The sequence below is a fragment of the Scyliorhinus torazame genome, chromosome 6, assembly GCF_047496885.1.
Source record: "Scyliorhinus torazame isolate Kashiwa2021f chromosome 6, sScyTor2.1, whole genome shotgun sequence".
Taxonomy (NCBI): domain Eukaryota; kingdom Metazoa; phylum Chordata; class Chondrichthyes; order Carcharhiniformes; family Scyliorhinidae; genus Scyliorhinus; species Scyliorhinus torazame.
Window position 1 is genome coordinate 21,981,691 of NC_092712.1, and position 15,906 is coordinate 21,997,596.

The 15,906-nt window shown below is 42.3% G+C and overlaps 1 protein-coding gene across 3 annotated transcripts in view; it reads right to left on the minus strand.

The window, feature by feature from the left end:
• The window catches only part of LOC140425687 (uncharacterized), a 409,944-nt gene that overhangs the window by 140,583 nt on the left and 253,455 nt on the right, over nt 1-15,906 (minus strand). For 2 of the 3 annotated variants that reach the window (XM_072510183.1, XM_072510185.1), the window contains exon 5: nt 9,392-9,514. The exons of the other annotated variant lie outside the window; for it this stretch is intronic. In XM_072510183.1, coding sequence (XP_072366284.1) covers nt 9,392-9,514 — 123 coding nt within the window. The remainder of the gene's footprint in view (nt 1-9,391; nt 9,515-15,906) is intronic. 3 annotated transcript variants of the gene reach the window in all.

A 15,906-nucleotide genomic window follows, 5' to 3' on the forward strand; every position in this document is an offset into this window, starting at 1 on the left:
TCAGGCAACTGCCTGTTAAGTCTTCCACCATTATCCAATATGAAGATGATGTTCTGATAACCTCCATCAATAAAGATGATCATGACAAAGACTTACGGGTGGTCTTGAACCACCTCAGTACTACTAGTCACGAAGCTAGCTTTCACAAAACACAAATTGCCCAGAAAGAAGATGTTTACTTGGGACAGAAAATTTCCAAACGAAAAAGGGAACTTACTCAGAACAGAATGGCTGCCATCAAAGCAGCTAAAGAAACCTCAATGTATCGCTAAAAAGTTGCCAAGAACTGTCAACTTAAGAAAACTGTCATTATTCTGAACGTTGCTTTATTAATTTAAAGAAATTAACATATCTTGTTAGCTGTGTTTCCTTTAACAGAATCGACAAATTCATCTACAGAAAATCAAGATACAGCACAAGATTGGTTCAGTTATATATTTAATAAGTTATTGTATTTGATATTTTAAAATAAATGTTTAAAATTAGTCTGAAAATTAAAACTTCAAACAATATGGAAGCTGTTTTTTTTTTAAAAAACAACTTTGATTAAAAGCAAATCTATATTCCAAAAGAACAGATCGTTCAAAGACATCTGATAATGGGAATTTGGCAGCAATCCAACTTTTACTCCCAGCCCATTTGAGTGACAAATATTTTTTTTTAAAGTTTAGAGATGCGAATGGCATCATTCCAAGCTATACGCCTCTTTTTGTCTCTGCAAGAAAATTAACCCTTTCAACAAACTTTTGTGTATAATCCAGAAGATGTCAAAGACTTGACATCAATATTGATAATCATTTTACCATTTATTACTAGATCATATGTTCAACTTTTTATTGTATAATCATTTTATTTGTCTACATGAAGTTATTATTAATTGTTTATTGCTGAATTATTTAATCATGATATCAATTTTCAATCAGTATATCAATGTTAAGATCTGTAAAATGATTAACCGTAGTATTACAAAATCGAATGGCACTTGACTATGTGCTAGCCGAAAAAGGTGGCACCTGCACCCTGATAGGTGCAGAGTGTTGCACTTTCATTCCCGATAACTTTAAAGAAGTTAAAGCTTTGGCATTACATATCCAAAAAGAAATCAAAAAACTTGATCCACCCCAATTTATCTCTCTCTGGGATAAAATTTGCGGGTGGCTTGGACACATTGGAATGTCCACAATAAGAATAATCCTATTCTCCTGTGTAGCTGTATTCATCATTTACATAACATACCAATGTGCTAAGTGCATCAAAGAACTATTCGCTAAACGCAGGGGACCAACTATCAGAATGATTCAAACTAACCCAACTGTACCCCTAATTGATGAACTTGAGCTGAAATACTATTATTGAAATGTTACTGATCAATCAACTATTTGACTGTATTAACATATTGTATAATTTATTAATACTGAATCAGTAGGATCAAATTTGATTAATTTATTAATTATAATAATTATTTTGAAAATGCCTGTTGCAATGCTAAGTGTCCATTCTATTGTTTAAAACTGCAATGACAATATGAATGAGTTATTCTTTGCGCTTTTACCTATCCTATCGCATTAATGATGTATTTTATCTTATGGTGATATATCTCACTTAATTTTTCGATTTATCAAAGGGCCGACTGTAGAAGCCAGGTATTTCGAATACTAGTATGGGTAAAAGATAGCTGTTTAAGCATAAATATTAAGCCCCAGTTTTAAATACTCATTTAAAAATGAGAATTTCAGCACCCATAAATTCAGGTCTTCAATAGATACATGAAACAGCATAAAATTCCATCATAGATTAAAACTGCACAGTTGCAAGATGATTTGACACTGCTTGTGCTAATTGTCAAGGACAAGGGCTGAGTTCCATGGCAGCGAGGTTGCAGGAGTCCAGTGCAGCTTGTAGAGCATTGAATCAAATATATATTTTACTCAATCTTTCTCGATATGAAGTCTCCATTGTTACATTAGCCAAGCTAGCTTAAAACCAGTTTATTGCTGGTAAAGATTAGCAGAATATCACATTCCATAACATGCAGACATGAAACAATTAAAAGCTAATGTTGCACATTGAAGATGGACGGCTTGCAATCAAATCAAATGTGTTTGAGTCTAACCCAAACCAATTAGGATTATATTGGGGTGTGATTAGATGACTTAAGACAGAAATGAAAGTGTATAACTGAAAAGTTTCCGCCCGCCATTTTAGTTGTCTTTTGGGGGTTCTGTCTTTGATTTTTTGATTCTGTCAGTCTGTCAGTCTGTTAGTCTGTTTTGTACTTTGAGTTTGAGTTTAGCTGAAGTTTAGCTCTCTCTCTCTTCATGTTTCATTTCCAGACTTTGACCTTTTAAAAGTTACTTTCGAGCTGTCTGCCTAAGCAAAAAGATAATGTCTGTAATTCTCTGAAAGCTTCAAATTGTCTCCGAATTGCCTTTTAAATGACTTTCAAATTGTAATCAATAGAAGACAAATAAAATAATTTCCTTTTGGCACCTGAGAAGTTTTAACTGCAAATTTCTGCTGAGTCCCAGTAATCGCAAAGTGCTACTGGTAACCGAATAGTAGAAATAATATAAATTCTTTCAACTTTACACAGTCGAATAATACTAGGAATCCAACAACTTGGCGTTGTCCAGAAATATTACAAATCTTTCAACTTGTCGTAGTGCGTCAGGACTTTGATTCATCAACTAAGCTTCCCCCAACTTGGCGTAGTTCGGCAGGTTAAGATCCTTCAAATTAAAGATTCCAACAACCTCTACCCTATCCCCAAAACCCAGTAACCAAACCCAACACTAAGGGCAATTTTGGACACCATGGGTAATTTAGCATGGCCAATCCACCTAACCTGCACATCTTTGGACTGTAGGAGGAAACCGGAGCACCCGGAGGAAACCCACGCACACACGGGGTGAATGTGCAGACTCCGCACAGACAGTGACCCAAATCGGGAATCGAACCTGGGACCCTGGAGCTGTGAAGCAATTGTGCTATCCACAATGCTACCGTGCTTACATTAACACTGCAATGAAGTTGCTGTGAAAATCCCCTAGTCGCCACACTCCGGCGCCTGTCCGAGTACACAGAGGAGAAATCAGAATGTCCAAATCACCTGCTCAACGCTGCTTTCTCCACCCTACATTGGACCATGCCTCCAAAGAACAAACAAAGAACAAAGAAATGTACAGCACAGGAACAGGCCCTTCGGCCCTCCAAGCCCGTGCCGACCATGCTGCCCGACTAAACTACAATCTTCTACACTTCCTGGGTCCGTATCCTTCTATTCCCATCCTATTCATATATTTGTCAAGATGCCCCTTAAATGTCCCTATTGTCCCTGCTTCCATTACCTCCTCCGGTAGCGAGTTCCAGGCACCCACTACCCTCTGCGTAAAAAACTTGCCTCGTACATCTACTCTAAACCTTGCCCCTCTCACCTTAAACCTATGCCCCCTAGTAATTGACCCCTCTACCCTGGGGAAAAGCCTCTGACTATCCACTCTGTCTATGCCCCTCATAATTTTGTATACCTCTATCAGGTCTCCCCTCAACCTCCTTCGTTCCAGTGAGAACAAACCGAGTTTATTCAATCGCTCCTCATAGCTAATGCCCTCCATACCAGGCAACATTCTGGTAAATCTCTTCTGCACCCTCTCTAAAGCCTCCACATCCTTCTGGTAGTGTGGCGACCAGAATTGAACAGTATACTCCAAGTGTGGCCTAACTAAGGTTCTATACAGCTGCAACATGACTTATACTCAATTCTTATACTCAATGCCCCGGCCAATGAAGGCAAGCATGCCGTATGCCTTCTTGACTACCTTCTCCACCTGTGTTGCCCCTTTCAATGACCTGTGGACCTGTACTCCTAGATCTCTTTGACTTTCAATACTCTTGAGGGTTCTACCATTCACTGTATATTCCCTACCTGCATTAGACCTTCCAAAATGCATTACCTCACATTTGTCCGGATTAAACTCCATCTGCCATCTCTCCGCCCAAGTCTCCAGACAATCTAAATCCTGCTGTATCCTCCGACAGTCCTCATCGCTATCCGCAATTCCACCAACCTTTGTGTCGTCTGCAAACTTACTAATCAGACCAGTTACATTTTCCTCCAAATCATTTATATATACTACAAAGAGCAAAGGTCCCAGCACTGATCCCTGTGGAACACCACTGGTCACAGCCCTCCAATTAGAAAAGCATCCCTCCATTGCTACTCTCTGCCTTCTATGGCCTAGCCAGTTCTGTATCCACCTTGCCAGCACACCCCTGATCCCGTGTGACTTCACCTTTTGTACTAGTCTACCATGAGAGACCTTGTCAAAGGCCTCCATTGATGGATTGGTCAACTTGGTTGAATTTCTTTGCCCAATTGTATATTATACATCATCAATTATCCAATAATTTAAATTAAGAACAAACAAACCTCGCATTAAGGTAGATAATAAAACATTAGTTTTGGTTTGCTGGTTGAAGTGGATGGGTTAGATTTCAATATTACAATACATCTGCACATGTGTCTGCTATAATTGTTCATTATGCAATGGTTCGTAAGGTTTTGCTAATTGTTGCCTTACTCATTTTAGAATGTGGAGCTGCAGCCTTGGCTGATTTTGCATCTATATCTCCTGCTAATCTTAAAATGGTTCCATCTCTGTGTGCAGGTAACTGCAATTAGACAGTCATAGCCACTCACAACCAATATTATGCACCAAGTGTGTAACATCAATGTTGTGAGTTGTTTCCTCAGAGCCTCCCTGTCTCTGTAACATAGTTGAAACTTTAAGGGAATCCTCTTTACATATTAAAAACAATCTACTTTTAAAAATTGCAATAATAGATTTAATTGTTTACTCACTGGTGCCATAGTTAAAATTCAAAGGCGAATGATTTCTAAGCAATTTTATCTTACTTGAAAATTGTGGGTGAATCATCTCAGGTGCAGTGGAGTCCCACCACAATGTACTATATCCACGCTCAACACTGCTTTCTTCACCCTACATTCAACCATTCTGGAGTGAAGGTGGATAAAAAGGATAGAGTACAACTTTCCATCCAATTCACTAGAGAGGGGAAAAGAAAACCAGAGAATTGTGATGGGGAAGAGGCTGCTTCTTCTGCATTCCCACGGATGTTCCACCTATCCTTTGGATTTTGTCAGAAGCACTCCCAGAAACCCAGGGAATCCTGCACTGAATATCCCAATAAACCGAGCTATAAATATGCATTAGATTCAATTCTGGTAAAATGAAGTGGAAAAAATGTCTGTGCTATTCTGCCAAAAACAACGGACAGAATTTTCCAATGCATCCCGTTGGAATGATCTTCAACACCCACTGCGGGTTCTCCAGCAGAGGGGCTGGAAAGCCACGCAAATTGTCACTGACTTTGGTGGGATGGGAAGATCTTGCTGATGGCCAATAGTTCACTGCCTCGTCGCAGGAACACCTGTGCAGGGGGGGCTTTCAGAAAATCCTGACCGAAATCCCGAATCTTCCGAGGAGCAGTACCATGATGTAGTGGTATTGTCACTGGACAAGCAATCTAGAGACCCACGGTTCGAATCCCATCATGGCAGATGGGAAATTTGAATTAAATAAAAAAATGTTGAAATCATTGTCAATTGTTGTAAAATCCCACCTGGTTTATTAATGCACTTTATGGAAGGAAATCTGCCGACTTACTTAATCTGCACATAGATCCAGGTCCATAGCAATGTGGTTGACTCTTAAAAGCTCTTTGAAATAGATGAACTACTTAGTTCGAGGGCAGTCAGAGATGGGCATTAAATGTGGCCCACACACCCTGTTCATTGAAATAGCTGCCATATTCTGGCACGTGTTCACCGACACGCTGAAAGGTTGTTTAAATTAGTGAATGGGTGAGTGAATGAGTCAAATGGTTCGGTGTTTAGATGATAGATCATAGAATTGTGAGTGCAGAAGGAGGCCATTCGACCCATTGAGTCTGCACCGGCCCCCGAAAAGAGCACCCCAGCCAGGCCCACACCTACACCCCATCCCTACAACCCTACCTCACCTTTTTGGACACAAAGGGCAATTTAGCAAAGCCAATCCACCTAACCTGCACATCTTTGAACTGTGGGAGGAAACCGGAGCAGCTGGAGGAAACCCACGCGAACATCTATGCTACCGTGCTACGCATTCAAATAACCTCAGCCAGTACAGGAATTGAACCCTCGCTGCTGGCTTCTCTCTACATCAGAAAGCAGCTGTCCAGCCAACTGCACTAAACCGGTTTAAAGTGGGTAGAGTGAATGAGGTAAATGGGTAGGGTTGGTGGGTTAAGTGGGTAAGTGGTTATGCTAGGAACTGGGTTGGGTGGTAGTATGGCAGGTGGATCTGGTGGCAGCTGGGAAAGGAGGTAGGTGAGTAGGGTGATGCCCACTCCGGAAAGAAAATCCTGTCCATTGCGCTCAAAACATGAAGCATCAAAATATACTTAAGGACTGTGTTGAAAGCTTTGGATAAGAAACAGAAGAAACTCACTGGAATAGTTTGAGGGATGAGAATTAGATATACAGATTACAAACGCTGAGGTTGTTCTCCTTACAGCAGGGAAGGCTAAGAGGTTTCACAAGGGTATTGAAAATCGCCAAAAGATAGATTAAATAAAGAGAATCTGCTTCCAATGTTTGAAGGGGACACAAACTTTCCGTGATTGGCAAAAGAACCTAGAGACAACAGGGGAAAATCCTTTTTATACAACTAGTGGTCAAAATTTGAAATGGCCTCTTTAAAAAATAATTGATCAACACTTGAAGGAGAAAATTTGAAATGATATTGGATATTCATGCACAAGTTTGAACAAGACCTCCTCACCTCACAGGACCTTCAACCGACGTTATACACCAGATACACGATGACATTTTTTTCCTTTGGACCCACGGCGAAGAATCACTGAAATGACTACACAATGACATCAATAAGTTCTATCCAACCATCAGACTGACCATGAACTACTCTTCAAAATCAGTTGCATTCTTGGACACACTCATCACCATCAAGGACGGTCACCTCAGCACTTCGCTTTACCGTAAGCCCACGGATAACCTCATGATGCTCCACTTCTCCAGCTTCCACCCTAAACACATTAAAGAAGCCATCCCCTATGGACAAGCCCTCCGTATACACAGGATCTGCTCAGACGAGGAGGAGCGTAACAGACATCTACAGACGCTGAAAGTTGCCCTTGTACGAACGGGATATGACGCTCGACTCATTGATCGACAGTTCCAACACGCCACAGCAAAAAACTGCACCGACCTCCTCAGAAGACAAACACGGGACACAACCAACAGAGTACCCTTCGTCGTCCAGTACTTTCCTGGAGCGGAGAAACTACGACATCATCTTCGCAGCCTTCAACACGTCATCGATGAAGATGAACATCTTGCCAAGGTCATCCCCACGCCCCCATTAATTGCCTTCAAACAATCGCGCAATCTCAAACAAACCATTGTTTGCAGCAAACTACCCAGCCTTCAAAATAGCGATCACGACACCACACAACCCTGCCATGGTAATCTCTGCAAGACGTGCCAGATCATTGACACCATTAAACGCGAGAACACCACCCATTAGGTTCGCGGTACATACTCGTGCAACTCGGCCAACGTTGTCTACCTCATACGCTGCAGGAAAGGATGTCCCGAAGCGTGGTACATTGGCGAGACCATGCAGACGCTGTGACAACGAATGAATGGATATCGCGTGACAATCACCAGGCAGGAATGTTCCCTTCCAGTCGGGGAACACGTCAGCAGTCAAGCCTCTGATCTCCGGGTAAGTGTTCTCCAAGGCGGCCTTCAGGACGTGCGACAATGCAGAATCGCCGAGCAGAAGCTTATAGCCAAGTTCCGCACACATGAGTGCGGCCTCAACCGTGACCTGGGATTCATGTCGCATTACATTCATCCCCCACCATCTGGCCTGGGCTTGTGAAATCCTACCAACTGTCCTGGCTTGAGACAATTCACACCTCTTTAACCTGGGGTTACCCCGGTCTCTGGATCTATAAACACTTAATTACCTGCAAATGCTCTCATTCTAAGCATTGTCTTGCATCTTTGAAATTGTCTATATATATGTTTCTGGAACATACCTCTTCATTCACCTGAGGAAAGAGCAGTGCTCCGAAAGCTAGTGTTTGAAACAAACCTGTTGGACTTTAACCTGGTGTAGTAAGAATTCTTACTGTGCTCACCCCAGTCCAACGCCGGCATTTCCACATCTTGGAAAGAATGACAGTGATTTTGAAAGAGCTGGTGCATACTCTAAATACAGAATGGCTTACTTCTGTGTTGTGCTAATCCATAGGTGGCACCAGGGACCTGGGTTCAATTTCAGTCTTGGGTTACTATAGGCTGCACATTCTCCCTGTGTCTGCATGGGTTTCTTCCGAATGCTCCGGTTTCCTCCCACAGTCCAAAGAAGTAAAGTAAAGTAATCTTTATTGTCACAATCGTTATTGCAATGAAGTTACTGTGAGAAGCCCTGAGTCGCTACATTCCGACGCCTGTTCGGGTACACAGGGGGAGAAAATTACCTAACAGCACATCTTTCGGGACTGGTGGGAGGAAACCGGAGCACCCGGAGGAAACCCATGGAGACACAGGGAGAACGTACAGACTCCACACAGACAGTGACCCAAGCCGGGAATCGAACCTAGGACCCTGGAGCTATGAAGCAACAGTGCTACCCACTGTGCTACCGTGCTGCCCACGGCTACCATAGGTTAAGTGGAGTGGCCATTCTAGATTGCTCTTTAGTGTCCAAAAAGGTTAGGTGGGTGTGGTATTATTATACATGCCAGTAAAGTAAGGATTAATAAAATGTACACAGAGAGTCACTAGTGGGAGCTAGTCTCAGAGTATATAAGGGATGATGCAGAGCCTTGTGGGACATAAGGTTGGAGTAGGTGGCAGGAGCAGGGGCTGGAAAGAAGGACTGAAGTAGTGCGAGCAAGAGAGTAGTTTATTATGTTAGTCAGTTAGATGTAGATTAGTATAGTGAGTATAGTTTTTGTGTGATGAATCAACTGTTTGTTTCTTAGGGATAAGTGTCGAATCCAGTGAGTAATATTTAATAAAATAGTTTTGTTGGTTTACAAGACTCGTTCTCTGATCAACACTACACATCGAAGCCATCCGGATAGAGCAAGGCAGAGAACAACACAGTGGGGTTACAGGGATAGGACCTGGGTGGGGTGCACTTCCAGAGGGTCAGTGCAGACTCGATGGGCCGAATGGCATCCTCCTGAACTGTAGGGTTTCTATGATTTTATGTTTCATTGAATGACCATCCAATTTCTCATCATGGTGTATTTAAATTTATATTTATTTCTATTTTAATAATGCTACTACTACCTTTCCTGCGAACGACTGGCATACTTGGTGCTGGACATGGATCAGGCAAGGCACAGACGTGAGGTGGTGCCGCTGGACAAACTGATGGTGCTCGTGGACACGGTGGTGCCATCATATTTGGATCTGAAAGCCAATGGTCCAAATAAGAAATATAGGTTATGCATGCATCAACTAACAAAAATGCTGTAGGGATTTTCCAACGCTTCCATCCCCGCAAGGCGTGCTTTGCAGTACCGGAGGTCGACCACCGTTGGCCAACGGTGTAATCATCCTGCCTTGCTGTTGTCAACAGACTTTCCCAGTGTTCACTCCTCTGCACTGAGATCACTGCCTCTGCCGCAGAAACGCCTGTCTGATGAGGGTGGGGAGGAGACATTCAGAAAATCCTGACCGCAAACTGAACCTGTCAAGGAGCAACATCATGACATTGTGATATTGTCACTGGATAAGCCATTTCAAGACCAAGGGTTCAAATCCCATCATGGGAGACGGTGAAATCTAAATTCAATAAATAAATCAGCAAACCAGTGTTCATTGTCGTAAAAACCCATCTGGTTCACTACTGCACTTAAGGAAAGGAAATCTCCCATCCTTACCTACTCTGTTCTACAGATTCATAGCCACAGCAATGTGGCTGACTCTTAAAATCTCTTTGAAATGAGCAAGCCACTTAGTTCAAGTGCTAAGATGGGCGTTAAATGTGGCTCAGCCACTGACATCTTATGAATTAATAGAAAAAGAATCACCGTCGAATTGTGTCCTTGTAGTGCAGGATCATTGGAGGGGTGGCTATTTCCATAAAAATGGTGTGTAGCTTTGCTGCCCCCCCACCCACCCCCACCCACCCACCCCCCCACACACACACACAAGACAAGCCACCACAGTATTTTTATGGAAATAGCTGCCATATTCCAGCAAGTGTTCACTAACACACAGAAAAGCTTTGGCACATTTACTAATGCACTACAATGTTATTTAAATGAGTGAATTTTATTATGATCCCAGACCAGACCCCAACTGGCCATGATACTGGACCGAAACCCCAATATTTTAGTTTATTTGTAAGACTGCAGAAAGAATGATTCACTCCAGGAGTGATTGCATGAAGAAATGGGGCTTTTTTATTTCTAAAACTAAATGTTATTATGAACTTTATTTAGAGAACTTCAAAGTATATCATGGAGATCACCTGACCCACGACTTTTACTAGATTGTGGTATGGGGATTGTGAAGGATTTAGGTTATTCCGGACCTGATAATACTGTATTAATAACCTATGCTCTAGGTTAACCCACCAAAAGAAGGAAACCTGTTTTCCTGCCAAGACTCAGAATAGACCTCACAAAGGGAGAATGCTTTTCTGGGTCTCAGACAGTTAAACAGGATTTCAGTTAATTTTTATGGGGAAAGTTCAGATGCGTCACTCATAACAAAATCTTTACCTCTATCGCCGTGGATCCTAGCCATTTAAGACTTCCTAAATGAGTGTCTAGGGGTTTAGGAGAGAAATTCTTACACAGTATAATTTTAATCAAAGTATTTTTATTGTAAAAATACTCCCAATAGATACATACAGAATTGCAGAGTTAAAAATATAAATTGATTAATAGTCTTTAGTTATCTGTTAATAATATAAAATCGTTAACAGTCCTATGTTATCTGCTAACACACTAACTTCTCTCAATTGAATGAGATATCTGAAACGTGGAAAATCCTAAAGTATCTCCTATCAATTTCTTAATATATTTCTAAGAAGTTAAACAAAAACATACTTACAAAATCTGAGGTTTTATCTGACGAGGCAAGCTTGAAGAACAGAACTTTGACCCACACTCCTGCAGGGGAGTGAGAAGGGTAACTCTCTGCTAAAATGCCTCTCTTTTTATATAAATGAAATCCTCTTATCGGTCAAGGACGGCATCTGTTACCTTGTCACTTATTGTTGGTTAATTGCCTATATCCAAATGGCTAATTGGATGTATTATCATTAATACATCTTTTAATGATCGAAGTGTCTGTGTAAATGTCAGGTGTCTTCAGATATATTGGCAAAGGGGACACTTATAGAGGCCTGTCTTTTTTCAGTGTTGTCAGATACCAAAACAGACACTTTTTGTGAGGGTGTTATTCTAAGTGCCATGAGATATAGTTAGGGAAAGATTTGTGTATCTATTTATCTGGAGAATTCCCTGTCCTTATGTTTTGAATACTTATAGGTGCAGGGAGTGATCCATAAAGAATTTATGGTCTGTCAAAGAAAAGCCTTTATTATCTTGTATTTGTTTGTATTAACAAGCCTTTGAAACCAGCTTCGAGTTTCTTCCATCAGGTGGTAACCTCTACCTGACCTTTAGCTGAAGTGGTTTTATTCCACAATGAATTAAAATGCTGTCTGTATTAATGCCTTATTTTAAACCGAATTCTGCGGCGAACGTGATATTCATCACAGAGCACACGGCCCACTCTACAGATGTGGTGCAGCAGAAATCTAAAAGTATTTTTAAAGCAAAACAATGTTTATTCTATGAACTCAGTTCACCTTTTTAAAACATACAGTGAACATCTTAGCAACCATCAATTCAAATACAACTCCCAAAGAATACAATACTCTAAGTAATCCTCAAACTTTCCTTTTAAAAGCACATCAGGTTTAAATTCTCTACTGAGAGCAGATATCACTCTGAATTCACCAAATGATCTAGAGATAGTCTTTAGTTTGCAGAGAGATCAAAATTACACCTTCTTTGTCTGGCTGCAGCTCCAACACTAAACACCTTCTTTGGCTGGCTGCAGCTCCAACACTAAAATAAAACTAAAAATACACAGACACAACCAAGCTTTTCCTCAAAGCGAAACTAAAAAGCAGAGCCAGAGCTCAGCTCCACCCACACTCTGATATCACTGCAGCCACTTGAGCAGACAAACATTTCTTAAACTGACATTATACAGTGAATGGTAGAACCCTCAAGAGTATTGAAAGTCAGAGAGATCTAGGTGTACAGGTCGACAGGTCACTGAAAGGGGCAACACAGGTGGAGAATGTAGTCCAGAAGGCATTCGGTGTGCTTGCCTTCATTGGCCGGGGCATTGAGTATAAGAATTGGCAAGTCATGTTGCAGCTGTGTAGAACCTTAGGCCACATTTTATAGAATTTACAGTGCAGAAGGAGGCTATTCGGCCCATCGAGTCTACGCCGACTCTTGGAAAGAGCACCCTACCCAAGCCAACACCCCCACCCTATCCCCATAACCCAGTAACCCCACCCAACACTAAGGGCAATTTTGGACACTAAGTGCAATTTATCATGGCCAATCCACCTAACCTGCACATCTTGGAGTATAGTGTTCAATTCTGGTCATCACACTACCAGAAGGATGTGGAGGCTTTAGAAAATGAAATTAAATGAAAATCACTTATTGTCACAAGTAGGCTTCAAATGAAGTTACTGTGAAAAGCCCCTAGTCGCCACATTCCCGCACCTGTTCAGGGAGGCTGGTACGGGATTTGAACCATGCTGCTGGCCTGCCTTGGTCTGCTTTCAAAGCCAGCGATTTAGCCCTGTGCTAAACCAGCCCCTAAACCAGAGGGGGTGCAGAAGAGATTTACCAGGATGTAGCCTGGTTTGGAGGGCATTAGCTATGAGGAGCGGTGGAATAAACTTGGTTTGTTCTCACTGGAACAAAGGAGGTTGAGGGGAGACCTGATAGAGGTCTAAAAAATTATGAGGCGCATAGTCAGAGTGGATAGTCAGAGGCTTTTCCCCAGGGTAGAGGGGTCAATTACTAGGGAGCATAGGTTTAAGATGCGAGGGCAAGGTTTAGAGGAGATGTACAAGGCAAGTTTTTTACACAGAGGGTAGTGGGTGCCTGTAACTCGCTGCCGGAGGAGGTGGTGGAAGCAGAGACGATAATGACAATTAAGGGGCATCTTGACAAATACATGAATAGGATGGGAATAGAGGGATATGGACCCAGGAAGTGAAGAAGATTTTAGTTCAGACGGGCAGCATGGTCGGCACGGACTTGGAGGGCCGAAGGGCCTGTTCCTGTGCTGTACTTTTCTTTGTTCCCATGACAACGGTCATTGAACCGAGGTTAGATCGGTCGAGTTCAAGGACAGGGAGGGTGCCAGCCGCGGTGAAGGAGCTAGAAAGGATTATGGAACAGATTGGATGGGTAGATCCATGGAGATTTGGACGGCCAAGAGCGAAGGAGTTTTATTTTTTCTCCCAGGTTCACAAAGTGTACTCCCGGATTGATTATTTTGTTTTGAACAGGGCTTTGCTGGTGGGGGTGGTGGATACCGAGCTCGGCGATCATTGTGTCAGACCATGCCCCACACTGGGTGGATTTATGAGAGCAACGAGGGGGGTCAGTGCCCTCAATGGAGTCTGGATATAGGACTGGTAGCAGATGAGAGGGTGTGCGGACGGGTGGGAAAGGCCATTCAGAATTATTTGGAGATAAATGATACGGGGGGAGTTTCGGCAGCAATGGTGTGGGAAGCGCTGAAGGTGGTGGTTAGGGAGGAGCTAATTTCGATACGGACTCATTGGGAGAAGGTGGAACGGGCAGAGACGGATAGGCTGGTTAGGGAGATACTCCAGGTGGATAGACGGTATTCTGAAGCCCCGGAGGCAGGGTTGTTGAAGGAGCGACAGAAGCTGCAGATGGAGTTTGGGCTCTTATCTACAGGGATGACATTGGGGCAGTTGAGGAAGGCAAGAGGGGCGATATATGAGTCTGGTGAGAAGGCCAGTAGGATGCTAGCACACGTGTTAAGGAAAAGGGAGGCGGCCAGGGAGATAGGAAGAGTGAAGGACAGAGGATGAAACATGGTCCTGGACCTAGCAGGGGTGAATGGGGTGTTTAAGGAGTTTGACAGTTGGTTGTATGAGTTGGAGCCCTCAGCTGGGGTGGAGGGGATGAGGTAGTTCTTGGAAAGATTGTAGTTTCTGAAGGTGGAAGAAGGGTTGATGGAAGGCTGGGAGCCCCTATCAGGATTGAAGAAATACTTGAGGGATTGGAGGCCATGCAGTCGGGCAAAGCCCCAGGACTGGATGGCTACCCAGTGGAATTTTATAAGAAGTTCTCTGGGATGCTGGGCCTGCTGCTGGAGACAGCATTTAATGAGGCAAGGGAGCGGGGTGTTCTTCCCCCAACAATGTCACAGGCCTCGATTTCATTGATCCTGAAGCGTGTCATGTGAGAGTGCCTTTAAGAAATGCAGTGATGTCAGAGTGTGGGTGGAGCTGGACATTAGATTGACCATTTTGAAGTTTCAGTTTTGGGAGAGAGCAACTGAAAAGTGCCTGGCTGATTTAAGAGAGCAGCTGAAAAGTACCTGTTGGGTCTGGCAAAAACATTGCAGTTAACATTACCTGACAAAATGTGAAAAGATGAGGTAATTATGGCAGTGGTTAAGCATTTAAAGATGCCTGAGATACTGTTTGACTCATTGGAAATGGCAAAAATTCAGTTGCAAATTAAACAAATGGAACATGAGAAAGAATTAAAGCGGCTTGAATACGAGAGAGAGAGAGGAAAAAGAGAGAGAAAGAGAGAGAGAGGAAAAAGAAAAGGAGAGAGAAGAAAGGAGAAAAGAAAGAATAGCCCTAGCAGAACAAAAAGAAAAAGAAAGGGAAATACAGATCGGGGAAAAAGATAAAGAGAGGGAGTTTGAACTTCAGAAAATGGCCATGAAACATGAACATCAGTTAAAATTGGCAGACGAAAAGGGAAATGTACAGTGGGAGGATAGTCATGAGGATAGTGAGAAAGAGGGTCATAGTCGAAGGCTTGGTGGAAATCTATTTAAATATGTCCAAGCATTGCCAAGGTTTGACAAGAAGGAAGTGGAAGCCTTTTTCATTTCATTTGAGAAGCTAGCTAAACAAATGAAATGGCCACAGGACATGTGGGTATTACTGATTCAAACAAAGCTGGTAGGTTGAGCTAGTGAAGTGTTTGCGTCACTACCGGAGGAGGTATCTGGAACGTATGGCGAGGTGAAGAAATCCATCTTAAGTGCATACCAGCTGGTGCCTGAAGCTTACAGACAAAGGTTTAGAAATTTAAGGAAAGAATTTGGTCAAACATATATGGAGTTTGAAAGGCTCAAACAGAATAATTTTGATAGGTGGATAAGGGTTTTGAAAATACATCAAACGTATGAAGCTCTCATAGAAATTATATTTTTGAAGGAGTTTCAAAATTCAATTCCTGATGTAGTGAGAACTCATGTGGAAGAACAGAGGGTTAAAACTGCGAGATTAGCAGCAGAAATGGCAGATGATTATGAATTAGTTCATAAATCAAAGATTGGTTTCTGACATCAATTTCAGCCGGTGAGGGATAGAAACTGGGGACATGAGAAATACTCAAGTGGTAAAGGTAAAGGTGATCTGGTGGGAGACAATAAAGAGAGGGTACCACAGATTAAAAAAGAAATCCAGGAGGGTGGAAAAGACATGAAAAGTTTCAAATGTTTTCACTGTAATAAACTAGGCCATGTAA